Source organism: Apteryx rowi, unplaced genomic scaffold, assembly GCF_003343035.1.
Source record: "Apteryx rowi isolate R43461 unplaced genomic scaffold, aptRow1 scaffold_101, whole genome shotgun sequence".
Classification (NCBI taxonomy): domain Eukaryota; kingdom Metazoa; phylum Chordata; class Aves; order Apterygiformes; family Apterygidae; genus Apteryx; species Apteryx rowi.
The window spans coordinates 2,301,104-2,315,074 of record NW_020447209.1 but is presented as its reverse complement, the minus strand read 5'-3'; the positions used below and the strand labels follow the sequence as shown (position 1 = coordinate 2,315,074).

At 49.0% G+C, this 13,971-nt stretch overlaps 1 protein-coding gene across 1 annotated transcript in view; it reads right to left on the bottom strand.

Moving 5' to 3' along the window:
* GAB2 (GRB2 associated binding protein 2) overlaps window positions 1-13,971 on the bottom strand; it is a 51,690-nt gene that overhangs the window by 833 nt on the left and 36,886 nt on the right. The window contains exons 4-9 of the mRNA XM_026063853.1: window positions 8,961-9,547; window positions 7,594-7,688; window positions 6,080-6,362; window positions 4,790-4,880; window positions 2,786-2,888; window positions 1,753-1,878 (exon numbers count right to left, since the gene is read on the bottom strand). Coding sequence (XP_025919638.1) covers window positions 1,753-1,878; window positions 2,786-2,888; window positions 4,790-4,880; window positions 6,080-6,362; window positions 7,594-7,688; window positions 8,961-9,547 — 1,285 coding nt within the window. The remainder of the gene's footprint in view (window positions 1-1,752; window positions 1,879-2,785; window positions 2,889-4,789; window positions 4,881-6,079; window positions 6,363-7,593; window positions 7,689-8,960; window positions 9,548-13,971) is intronic.

Genomic DNA, 13,971 nt, shown 5'->3' with positions numbered 1-13,971 from the left:
CGTGGGTACAGCAAGGATACCTGCAGCTCCCATGCTTTCTTGAAGACTCAAGAGCTCTTCACCACCCTCCCTCGTTCTCAACGGGTCTTGGATAAAAGATTTCACCCTGCTCTGTGTCTTGTGCGTATGGGACTGGGGTGCAATAGGATGACAAAAGCTGTACCTGGTTTCTACCTGCTGAACTAACTCTGAAACGTGAATACTTGGTTGCAGTCGTGCTTTCTAACTGCTGATATTGCAGCACAGGATTGAGAGTCAAATCTGACTCATTTTCTTGCAAGTAAAGATCCTGTAGACACAAAAAAKTCCCAACTCCATCCCTCTTAGTTGCGTTGACTCTGTAGAGTTAAGGCACTAAATTATTTTTGTCCCCAAAACAACAGATACACCTTCAGGTTCACTCGGGAGACTGGCTGGGTGATGAGATTTCTTTTTTTTTGCCATGGTTTCCTGAGCCTGGAATTTTGTCTTTCTCTACAAGTATTTCAGAGGACATGCAGCAGCTGCAACTGGAGCCAACTGATGTTTTTTAATGGGCTAAAGCCATCTTTCCAGGGCAGGTTATTATTTAAATTGGTAATACYTGCAGAAATACTGCTGGGCAGAAAGAAACAATCAAGGGACTACTGTCAGATAATGAAAAGGGCTAACCAGTGGGGCAGTTTGCCTAGGGAACAAGGTGGTGTTTGAAAAAGTTGAGGCCAACTCGCAGATGATTCCCATAAAGGTTTAAAAAAACACCTTGTCYTTGTGCCATCCCCTGGCTCAAGAGCTGCTTTGCTTATGCACACATCAGCCAGTCACTCTTCTTCTTCCCCACCACGTGCTCAGGGTTGCACCTAGCTGGACCTGCCTCTGGTCCCCCCAGGCCACTCTTCCACCCCGGGTGTCTTCTTCATCTTAGCATGTGGCCTTGCTGGGGAGGTTGTGACATCTCCATCGTCTGAGACTTTTAAATCTTGTCTGTCATCTAGGGAGAGATGGTTTGCCTTGGACATGGAGGTGCCCTGAGGTCCTTTCTTGACCTGTTTTTCACGATTCGCTTTAAGGCCATGTTTTCCCCATGTTTGAACCTAATGAAAAGTTGCTGACAGCTGGGTCTGTAGGAGGATCCCCTTCCATGTTTCCGCATGATATTTGGAAGATGCATCCCATTCCCGACCCACCCGTTCCCGACAGCTCTTTCTTGCAATGGCTTGATCAGCTCAACAGAATCTGGCTTTTAAATAGGAACTTCACTTTTGGAAAGCAGTTTGTGCTTCTTCTGCCCAATTGGTGCCCTTTAAAAGCACCTGATCTGCAAGAGACAGATGCTCAGCATTTTCTAAATGAGCTCCTTGAAGTAGCTCATGTGGAAAACCCAAGCCAGGATTCTGAAGACTGCTGTTTTGAAGCTCTAGCAAAGAAAATTTCTTCTGATACTTCTTGAATGTCCTCTGATAGCTTTTGAATAAGGCCTAACACAAAATCTGCMATCTATAGCTTGATTTCTGTGTTCATCAGTACCCATGAAACCCCTCAAACATCCATGCTTTTGGTTATATCTCCAGCAAGGCTGACAGGCATGTAACAAAGASTCATCCTGACCTAGCATAAATATAGCAGATCCTCAGATAAAATTCATGCCTCCGAGGTTACCATGCCACTTACTAACCCTGCCCAGGGCTCTGGCCCATACTGTAGTCTCTGTGGATAAAAACCTCTAAAAAAACCCACATTATTTTTAATCAGAAGTTTAGAAATCCCCAGTACCTTTCTGTGTGGTCCTGGCGAGCTTGGCTGGAAGTCCAGGGCCAGATAATCCACACTCCCTGAACTCTTTTTAGGTGCTGGGCTGTTGGTGCCACTAGGAACAGGAGAAGCAGAAATGGGGTTTTGCTAGTGCAGGAAAGAGACAGGAGAGATAATGAGCATTAAAATGGGAAAGAGAAAAAAAAGTACCAACACAAATCTGGCAAAGAAATGCCTTGGTTGCACTTTCACCAGAGGTCCCAGCCTGGATCTGTCCTTACTTACCTCTTTGGTACCAGGTCCTCTCTGGGGCCAGGGTCTGCAAAACTCCTGGGGGACTGGACTCAGTGGGGTTGTGCATGCCCCGTGCTAACAAATCATATAAGTGCACACTCTTAACTTGATTCATTGGTGCAGTTCTGTTGCTTTTTTACAGATTTTGTTTGCATGCCTAACATCAGATGTAGGCTTAAGCATTTCACTGGAACCACACCTTAGTGAGGCCGGACTAGCGTTGGGATCCTCACAAATCACAGCTGTGCTACATGGCCCGCAGATTTCCTCTGCCCYGTTAGTTACACAACCTTAAAAATATGCTTCAAGTCAGCAGCTTTGTCGAAAGAGACAAAACCCCCTCCCTGTAACCAGTGCCACTCCCTGCTGCTGCTCTGATAGCCCCTGCCCTAGATGTAAACATGAGGTCAGCAGCTACTAGGGAAAAAAAAAGAAAAAAAAGAAAAAAACCCTACTTAAATCAGGAAAATACATTGTGAGAATCCGTAGAGGTTTTTATCACCTCTTAACTCCTGGCAAAGTAGGTAGTACATGTTCCTGCTCTCATATACAGTCAAAACCCCAATGRGATGTGTCATTTTAGGAACAAAAGCCACTGCTCTGTGTAAGGTTGTATGCTACATTCATCACTGTGCTATCTGAGCAATTTCAGTGCTTCCACAGTCAAGAGCTACGAATGTGTTTGCAGCACTGGGAAGAATATATGTCCCCCCAGGACTACATATATCTTCACTGGAGGCCCTCTGAGGAAGAGGCTTACCATTGCCACGTAATTCTCCTCGCTGTCTCCTGAGTCAGTGCTGGTGATGCTCTGCGAGGAGACAGGGCGGCAGTATTGCAAAGAGCTGGAGTTGAAAGTCTGGCTGTAACGAGAAGCGTGAATGTGTTAACTAATGGTTGCAGGTGTTATTTGTCCATTGCTGAGGAGGGATGGGAGAGGACAGCACCAGATGTCTCCACACATCACCGTGCTCAGATCTAGGCCCTGGGTCCTACTGAAGAAAAGCTGGTGGCAAAGACGGTCTCTCCAACCCAGCCTTCCCACTGTCCAGAGAAGCACTGGGTTTGGTCTTCTAAGTATTTTTCTGTCTAAGGCTTTTTAATAACACCTTGCTTGCTACATATCCTTTACTCTCCTGCTATCAGATACATAAATTCAGGCTCCATAAACTCTTTATCTCATAGGAAGTATTTAATTGTGTGGGATACAGAGCCAGCCCCTGTAGAGCTACACAGCAGGCTTCTCACCTCCATCCTAATCGCAGCTCCAGGCTTTGTTTACTGTGCAGTAGCCTATCTGATTTTTTTTTTTTTTTGTGGGAAAACAAAACCTCCAAGGCGTCKACTTGTTTTCAGTTGGCCAAATCTAATTATACAGAATAACATAATGTAATCAGTGTCTGGTATTAAAGCTTGTGTCTTAAAAAGCTATTTGTTGCCTTGCAGTAAAGGCAGGGTCATATGATTAGCTGATAAGGGAAAAATCCATTAGCTTCTACAGGGTCAGACGTCTTGTCAATCAAACCCTACTTTCTCTTTCCTGATGCAGTGATTTCAGCACACAGCCCTCATGCCCTGCAGTCAGTCTCCACACAATCCAATTTATTAGAAGAGTCATAACAGCCAAGCCTTGCTTCTTCCTTTTATTGGACAACATCAGACTATGAATTAGAAGCAGAACTGGAATTGTGTGAATCCTGTTATTTTTGGCGGAGAGACTTTGGTATGAAGTGCTTTGGTTTCATTTTGCAGACTTCCTCCAGGCTAAGCTTTGCTTTCAAGGCAATCAAAACAGAAATCAGTGAAACTCTGTGAGTGCGTAAACCCTGCATTTTTAGATTAAAGAGGGTTTTTTTTGCAAGAGGTGGTTGTGAAATTGCACACTGTGTCCTCAGTTCAGCTGATTCGGGCTCAATCAGATGCGTCATGAGTCTCTGCAGACCACAGATGCTGCGTCAAAGCTAGAAATCTGCGGGTGGTGTCAGATCCCAGAAATAGGAAATGTCTTCAAGTGATCTTAATTAGCTGCTCTGCCACTTGCTGGGCTTTCATGGGGAATCCTAACCTAAATTATTTTATCATGCTGCCACCAGCTATGGTGTGGGGAATATGACTCCAGCTCTTACTACACTTGACAGAGCTTGTGAGGGGTCCAAGACAGGAACCCTTCTGCATTGACAACATCTGACCCAAATCCAAAGCCTGACAATGATCTGGCCAGGGAAATCACCATGGTGTGGCAGAATATTCTAAGAAAGTATTGCAGTATAARTGCCCAGTTCTTATCCTCTTCCCAGATAGCTCCTGCTGGTTACTGATGGAGACAGGATCTTGGACAAACTGGACTTTCGGTCTGACCCAGTGAAGCTGTTCTTATGTTTGTATGTTCCTAATAYATGACCCAAATCTACAGCTCTTATTTCTAAAATTGACAAAACCCAAATCCTGGAATGAAAAGATCACCTAGCTTTTGGGAAAACTGAAGTCCACATCCAAACTTTGGGCTTAMTTCCAGTTTGAGTCAGGACGGCACATTAGAGATGTGTCCCTTTAACAGAAAAAGGTGGTGGACAGCAAGAAACCTCTGCAGAGAGCAGAGGCAGAAGGGCAGGTGGCATCACTGTGACGTTCAGRCAGAGATGTTTAACCCGTGGCAAAGGAGACACTGCAGCTACATGTAGACACCAGTGAGAATGGGACCCGGCTGGGTCACAGATCTGCCATCAGAGCAAAGCAAGCACCCATACCCCAACCAGGTACTCACGTAGGCCTGGACCAGGATTTAGTGACCGGCGATTTGAAGGGAAGCTCATCAATGACTGTGTTGTTCCTCAGGTCCAGAGGCGATGGCTTTGCTGAGAGAAAGATGACTTTGTTCAGAGGGAGGATGTTCCCTACAATTCAGCTCTCACAACTAGCACGAGAGGGGATGATTCCCAACAACATGCTGGTTGGGAATTCCCAATGGGTTTCCCATTCTGCTCTCAGGTTAATCAGGCCACCAACCCTCCTTGCTGCTGACGAGTATCCCCAGCCACAAGCCCTGCATTTGTTTATGCCAGGATTATGGGAAATGAGGCAACTTTTCCCTCTGATCCATGGCACACAGCCCCTCCTGCCAGCCCCCAAGGGTCCCCAGTGGATGGGTGGCCCCAAAAGGGGAACGTGCCTTCCAGGAAATGGAGATTTGCTAAAAATGCCCAAACAAAGAGCATAATAAGCCTGGCTCATCAGGGAACTCTGATGCCCTGTTGGACTGGGAAAAGCATCCCTCCACTCATGGCCAGCCAGAGCTATACAATACCAGCCTGCTGCTAGCACTGAGTAGTCTCTGGCCAGAACATTTCCCATGAGGATCTTAAAAAGGAAATCTGCAGTGTAATATGAAAGCTCTTCTAATCACGGTTAGTTCATTACGTGGAAGAAAACAGCACTGCTTTCTAGCCCCAGACCTCGCCTAGTGCTCTAATCTGGTTATGTTTTGACAGCCTGCAGGCAGCCAAATGGGAACCCTCCCTGCTCAGCATCTTTTTGGCTGTGGCCAAAATTCCCTCGATGGTCTGGGCGATGGTCAGAGGTGTGACTTGGAGGGTGTAGGCAAAACTCTGAGGGAAGAGCTGCCTAAAGTCAGCCAATAGGAAGCGCTAGGTGAAATTTAAGCCATCTGAATATGACCCAGAGATTTTAAGGCAGAACGTAGGGAGCAGTGGAGGCAAAGGGGGTGAGGTCCTGCCTGTGTTATGCACCTTCTGTAAAGGCCAGGAAGGATTTGAGGTAGACTGTTTAGTAAACACCATGAAAGCTGTATCTTCACCATAGTCCTCCTGAAATCAGAAGGTGGTGGGGAAGGGGAAGATCTGAATGTTTGACCATGCTGTGGTTAACAAATTACACCCCAAATAGGACTAGGCAGTGATGTGCATGCCTGAAGTCCCTAGAAGATACGCAAATACTGTTGCTCCATACAKTATGCACAATATGACAGATGTAGTCTGAAATAGCACGAGAACAGAAGGGTTCCTGGAAAGCTTTCCCCACAAACAACCATTCTTACCTTTCCGGTCGGGTTTAAGGTTGCGATTGACTGGTGGGGGCTGGATCTCACTCAACCGTCTGTGGCACTGTGCCATGGCTCCTCCTTTATGCACTGGGAGGGTGGTGGAGGACAACCCTACTAAGTCAAAGTGATGCGGCCCAGGGCTCATGGGGATGTAGAGATTTTGGGCATTGTCATTGGCTTTCTCCGTGTGAATCAGTGACGAGGAACCGGGGTTCATCGGGACGTAGTTGTCCTCAGAGTCTGCACTGTGGGAGCGGGCCACCACAGCCTTGGCTTGCTGGAGAACACGCARGAGGCAAGGAGTCAGGACATGCTGAGTGCATTAGACAGTGCTCGGTCCCATCCCAGTATAAATCCATCCCTGTTGTTGTCACTGAACACTAGTACTGGGGATCAGCCCGGCTCTGACCCAGGGCCTTACACGTACCTGAACTGGTGCTATTCAGGCTTTTCCCAGAACTAGCTGGGTTGATGGGACGGAGATAGCATTTTGAATGGTCACAACTCTCCCTGTTGCAGCCTGTCTGTACCTATCGCTACACCTCATCCCAGCACGGAAGGAAGGCACCATCTCTCCTCTCCCTTGCCAYGAGTTTTCACAGGCAGGGCCTCCCTTGTCCCTCCACAGCAGCCTCCTAATGTGCCACCAGCACTCTCAGAGAGGTAATTACTACTGCTGGGTCCCAGGGGCCAGCAATCCCTGCGCTAGCTCTACCTCTCCCGCTTCAGCACCTGTTTGCAACGCATTGAAACATCCTGAGTTCACAGAACGGTCTTAATCCCCCAGACTTGAGCCTCTTCTCATGAACAGAGCGTGATTTGCAGAAGCGATGTTAACCTGGAAAGTCATTTTTCCCTGGGTTTTGGCCATGACTAAAATGCAATATGAAAGCCTGCTTTAATRTCATTTCCAGCTCAGGAAGTCTTAGAAAGTGCACAAAAGAGTCTGTTCTGGCAACATTTCAAATTCAGCTCAACGGCATCCCAGGCTTACAGGAGGAAGCCAAACTCCTGGGCTTTTTTGGGTCAGAGCTCCAGGCAGATAACTCTGTGGAAGCATCCAAAGCAAAGCTCTGCATGTGGTGCCAGAAAGTTAGGGGGTTGTCCCTCCACCTCTGCCTTGCCGGTCACCACTGCAGAGACCACAGTGAGCTGAACAAGGAAGGCCCAGATCCACAGAGTTATTGAGGTACCAAAATCCCTTGTAGATGTGAGACCGAGGATTTGTCTGCCAGGAAAACTGCCTGTAGCAGATTCAGGCACAATAACTATTATGAAATGGTGCTTCCCTCATATTTGGGGTGCGTATTGTGGAGCAACTGTTGCACTTCAGATTGCACAAGGGAAAAAAAAAATCTCCCAATGGACAAGGTTTTAACTGAAATCAGTAATAAAATCATTCTTGACTCAGCTCTGTAGGACTGAACTCATTTGTCTCCTCTCTGAATCCAGAAGGCACAAATAGCCTATAGCCTATAGCGCTGCAGCTGATACCAAGGCCAACTTACCAGGTAGGAGTTGTACCCATCATTCATAGACTCAACCGACTGCACAGCACTGCTGCCACCGTGCTGGGGATATTCATATGTCTCGCAAGAAGAAGCTGCAACACAATCACAAACACACAATGTGTCCCAGCACAACTGCTAATAAATGTGGCCCCTGGAAACAGAATCTCATATCCATATAATATGAATACGCTACCTGTTCTTGCTGTTTGTAGCACACTGCGCTGGCAGGAAGACAGGGTTTCTAGCCCGCCACATTTCCTTTGACTTCCACCCCCTACCACACTCCCTCCCAATTACCCTCTCTCAGATGTGTCAACACAACTGCATGTGCAGTCATAGCCTGGTCCTAGCCAGGACCTAGCCTGGTTCTGTCAAAGCACTGAAAAATCCCAGAGCTGAAAACATCAGATAATGTATATCACAGAGACAAAATTGGGTTAAGGGAGAGATGGGGTGAGGATGGGTTGCTAAGCTCTTAGTCTGGTCTATCTGTTGCTAAACACTGGTCTCATCTCTGCCTAAATAATACATGTTGGTATTTAGGTAGGAGGAGATGGAAGAGATGCTTCGGAGAGCTGTATATATCATTTTTGGTATGTTGTCTCTCCTACTGTTCCTTCTAAGCTACCTTGCAACTGTCTCACCCACTTACTGCCTATGGAGAAATAGCAAGGGGTAACATAACGTAGCTATATGATGTGGATTAGAATGGACGATCTGGAGAGAAATTGCTCTGTCCTAGACTCTTTCTGTTCCCTGCAGAACTAGGCACAATGTTTGGAAAGGGCACACTCATCCATGTGTCCCTTTGGGGAACATGTCTGTGGTGGTCCTGGAGAAAAATGCTCTCCACGCATGGCCAACAGGAAGGACGGTTCTGCCAGCCTGGAGGCATCAGATCTCAGAGATGTGAAAAATTACTTTCCAGTCTGGTGAGCAAAATCGAGGCAGCTACAGGTTGAAGTGAGTTCTCAAAAAACCCTGAGTTATTAACTGAACTAAAACATACAAGCTAAAAATGGCAAAAGTCTGGGCCTCAGCAGCAAAATCTGGTGAAAGACCAATGGGGTCGGTGTGGGTGTAAGTGGGCTTGGGGTTTTGATTCAAGGCACAATACAGTCAAGAGCCAGCTGAGCGGCTGGGGTGTGCAGAGCACTGATGGATGTCTCTACAGGCCACAAGCCCATCTTGTAGAAAGAACTGGGCCAGATCCTCCTGGACCTGCAAGAGCTTCACTGTGTTCAAACCCATCATGCTGGCTTATGCCAACAGAAGCACTGGCCCTACAGAAATGGAGTTGTACTGTACCAGCCAATGTCACTAGCTGGTAGAAAGCCACCCCTCCTCTTCATCCCCAAATTTACCTCTGTGTAGCCTGCTGTTCTCCACCGCCGGTAGCGTGTTTCTCCTGGGAATGGTGGCTGCCATGGGGGCCAGCCCTAAGCTTTCGCTGACCTGGGGTCTCTGCGGTGGGCTGCCCCACCGCGGCTCCATCTGCCCGGGCTTTGGGGGCCGCGGGGGTGGCGCGGCGGGCGAGTCACTGGCAGCCACGGCCAGAGTATTGTGGTTCTTGTCCAGTGTAAATGTCCTGGGGATCTGATAGACGGAGAGAGGGGTGGAAGGGATGTCGTAGGAGTCTGTAGAGAGCTCCCCAAACTCCTTACATAGGGTGTTGTTGGGAGTCTTAAAGGTATAGACTTCCTCGTTATCCGTTTCGGAGCTTGTGAGGCTCGACTTGGTGTGGGTGTAGGAACCAAAGCTGCGTGGGAGGTCGTACGCACTGTCCCTGAACTCTGAGTTGTGCCGGCTGGGTTTTGGCAGGCTATAAAAGCCGTGGACCTGCCCGCTGACCCCGTTCATGCAGTGTCCGTTGCCCTGGGAGAGCTTCTGAACAGCTGTGTCGCTCCTCATGAAGAACGAGGACCTCGTGGCTTGGGAGAAACTGGCACTCCTAAGGAAGAAAGGGAGAAGGGGGCTTAGAAGTGTGGGAGAACCTGTCCTGGGCTTGCACCACGCACCTCAGCCTCAGCCAAGCTGGTGTCTGCCCCCGCAACTCTGCTGCATGGTCACAGACCAGACCCAGCTCTGTCCCCTCATTTGCAACCCTTCCAACCCATGTTGCCCACCCCTCCTCTTCAAATCCAGAGAGGATTTGAAGGCAGAAACCTGGGGGGGCTGGAAGGGAACAGTGAGGCTCRGACAGCCTGGGGTCGCAGGAGGAGCAGATTATGCCTTTTTTCTGGCTGAGAGGAACAGGTGATCATACCACCATGGCTGGTAGGACTGATGGGGAACACTGGTGATCAGCACAATTGCTTGGTGGCAGGTTGCTCTCTGCACCAAGTTACAGGTGAGCTAGCCCATTTTTCTGCTGCTCTCCAATAATTTAACGCCACTTGACTTCCTCACAGCACTACTCAAGACAGGGAAGGGATTCCTCCATGCAAACACGCTCATATAAACTGTCCACAGAATTAGTGGAGGGAGACAAGTGTGTCTAGAGCACATTTCATCTCATTCAGGAGGGCTGTAAAAAGGGCCAGATGAATCACACCACAGAATTGCTCGTTCCTCTCCAGGTGATTATAAATGGGGCTAAGTTTGAGGGGCTCTGGTGATGTCCTTGTTACCACTGCTGCCATTCAGTTCCCGCAGGTTTGCTATATGGCACCCTGTCAGGGCAACTGGAACATCTCAGACCCAGCCCTGACCTCACTGAACGTGCCAACAACCCATTTTGTACTGAAACACCTTCAAAATGCCTAAGCACCACCTATAACTTCAACCTCTTCCCAGAGGGAAGCCCATATCATGGGTGGGAGGTGTGCGCACAGAAAGCTTCATGGCTGAACTATGAACGAGCCTTTTATTCAGGCATAAATTGCTCCAAATAGGCAATTTTTGCATCAGGTGAGAACAAACCAAAGCTGTAAAGATCCGCCCCAACAGAGTGCATCATTGTCATCATCATGCCTCGGCCACCCAACAGCCAATGCAGGAAAGAGGCTCATTTTCACACCCTCCTTGTAAATTCATTTGAGAGAGACTTAAAAAAACCCTTATGGGGATTTTCAAAGTGTTCAGGGAATGTCGTGTTCATGCCCTCTTGCAGGGCAACAATCCACCTGCTCGGAGAGCTAGACGAGGTCACTCCTGAGCAGGTCGTGGGAAGACTGGAGGGAAAGACTCCACGCGAGCTGTCTACAAAGCTCACCAGCCTCTGCACTGTCTGATCTGGTCCCTTAGATATGGTCCTGCCTGGGCAATCCCCCCAAACTGGGGTGTTAGAAGGTCAGTAGCCAAGTGTCTCTTGGACCCTGTGACACTGCTCGTACATGACTCCTGTCTCAGGGATCGCCTTTCTGTTCCTCCTTGCTGCTGCCGGACTCGCTGAGCGTCCCTCACTGTTTGTTATTTGAGCCTTTGCGGCTGGTGGTGACAGAGACAATTTCCTTCCTTCGGCCCAGAGAGCTGTAGGAAGTCAGGGATGGGTAAAGACATGTTTTGTTTTTCTCTTCCTTTCATTGTGGCTCTGTTTAACTGCTTTTTGTCTGGTGGTTATGGGCCTGAGCTGTCGTCGCCACGTAGGCTGTAGGACGGGGTGTTTGAGGCACATTTTTGGTGTCTCAGGCTGGATGACTGCACGCCGCGCAGCCCAGAGGAGGTGAGCTACATAACCGGCAGCTCCTTTCCTCATCTGGGACCCAGGTTTTGCAGCACCTATCACCTCAGCCGCAGGGCGAGAGGAAATAGTCTCATGGTTTAATTCAGATTTACAAAACCTTTCAAGTTCCTTGGGGTGAGGGGGCAGTGTGGTCATTAGGTCCCTGCTTTGTTGATGATTCTTTGATTTGTATGGTGGTCATGCCAAGAGACACCAGCAAAGACCAAGGCCGCATTAGGCCAGGCACTCTGGAGACCTAGGTCCTCTAATGACTGCTCATTAGCCGTTGCTCCTCTGCTGTCAGTAGATCCCCTCCAAAGCCCTTTGGCAAAGCATGCATTTCATCTGCTGCTGCTGCCTGTTTTATCCCTCCTGATGCTATTGCATTCCTCTTAAAGCACTTAAACTCCACTTTTTTTGCAGAAGATCACAAGTTCTATGAGCTTTCTGGGTCCATAACCCCAGCAGAGGAAATTTTTCAAGTCAGAGGAATTTCCAATTGGCCATGCGAAATTTGGACTTTCGACTTTTAGCTCCTACTGCTTCAGTTCCCCCTCCATAAAGCAGCTCCACATCCTGCAAGATGTAAGGATATGTAGTAGCTGCCGGTGAAGTGCTGGGATAGGAAAGTGAGCAGCATTGGAGACAAGTGTAGGAGGAAGTGATGGCTCCATCTTCAGAGCAGGTTGGGACTGAGGTCTGGAAGTCATGGGGCCATTTCTAGCAGTGCTGCTGAATAAAATACGGCCAGGCTGCTTGCTCAGGGAGCTCTCTGAAACAGGGTCCCAAAGCTGTTACCCTGCAATGAAGATCTAATGCATATGCACCAAGAGGGCCAGTTCAGGATGAGCCGGCAGCTTTGGGCTGGATTCATTTGCTTGCACTGAGGTACAACTATGCGTGAGCCAGGCCTTTCAGGATCGCGTGCCGACAACCATAAAGGGAGCTTAGGTCCATTTAAATACCTCTACATAGACTCCTAAATGTAGGTGTCTTTATCTGGAGCTGAATCTTGCCCTGTATCAATCACAGATGGTGGGAAGAAATGAAATGCTTATTGGGGGGGTGTCACTTTTCCTTGGCTGGGAAGAGCTGGGAGATGCTGGTTTGCACGGCGCTGGCAGGGCTGATGCTGCGCAGGGACAGCGACACTGTTTCCTGGAGCCATCACGAGATGGCGCTCAGAAATAGGGCTTATTTGGGGGAAAAAGAACCCTGATGCCGCGATAGGACAAATGAATCCTCCCGGCCTTTGACGTTCAATCTGCCCGTGAGATATCTGGACTCTGGCAGGACCCAAAGTATCTCAAGGGTTAATTATTCAGCATCGCCTGCCAATTAGCTACTATTATCTTCGTTTTATGGATGAATAAAGTAAGACCTCCAGAGTAGCAAGGGGAGCAATTCGCAGCAACCGTGCAGCCTGGCTCCGCGCACTAACCATTGATCACTGCAATTATTTCTAGCTCAGTTGTGGATGCTGTCGTCGGCCAGTTTGTCTCTGCCCAAAGCCCGGGGAGCTGGTGAGGGGTGAGTCTGGTGCATGCCAAGCCCCGGCCTTTGCTCCGTCTTTCTGCGGGTCTTAGCTGCAGCCAGGGTGGGTTCGGGCAGCTGTTCGCTTACGAGAGGTGTCTAACAGCTGGAGCATCACAAAGCTTTTTTAAACACTGTTCCATTAACTCCATCTGAAGTTAATTTTCTCCCCTCTCCCCCCTTTTTTTTGGTAGTAAAAGGCAGCTGCAGCAGGAAAATTCAGCAGAGGCTCCAGCCCGGTCTCTGATATCCCACCAAGCCAGCTGGGCTCGGACTGCTTCTCCCTTGATTCCCTCCTCATGCTCCCGCAAGCCAAAACTCCTCAAGCCAAAACTCCTCACTATTTAAGGCAACTGGCTCGGTCTGGAGGTGGAGAGTTGCTGTTCACTCATAAATACCATGGGCTGCTGTGAAGCCGCGTGAGCACTGGACTTCGGTGGGTTTGCATGAATGCTGTCTGAAATGGCAGAAAGGTAGTGGCAAACCCACCTGCCTGTCCTCGCTGTTAGGTTTCCTTACGAGAGGATTAATGGTAGGAATTAGGGCCCTCTTTGCTGAAGAAGGAGTGGAAAGCCAGCGAGGAGAGGATTCCCCCGAGGGGAGAAATTCCTGGCTAGCGTTGCCAGCTCCAAGCTGTTTCTCCTCTGCAGCTCTTGGGCAGACAGTGGGTTATGGACACAGAATCATGAAGAAAAGGAAGGGCCCTTTAGATGTCACTTAGTCCTTCTCCTGCAGGCTCATCTCTCTGAGCAATCCCTGCCTGGCACTTATTGAAGGCACCTCAAGGGCCCCAGACACTCTTCTTCAACCCCCTTCCAAATGGGAATCTGTGTCCCATCACTTCTTGCCCTGCGAACATGGAGAACACTTTGTCCTTCACCTCCCTGCAACATTTGACGTAGCAGAGGCCTGTTATCACGCCTCCCCACCGCCCTCTCTCCTCCAGACCGCAAGAGTCTGGCAGCCCTTCCCCAGGGCATGAGGTCTTCTCCAGATGCATGGGGGCAGAGAGAGGCTCTGCAAACTGTCCATGAACTGTGGGCCCACACCGCAGACGAGATCCTCAGCAATGGTGGGGTGGAGGCCACCCTGCCAAGGCTGCTCTAAATTACACAGTGAGCCAAAGCGTGTTGCCAAAATCTCCAGGGGCTGGGAAACGGGGAGCTTGAAGCTGCCAT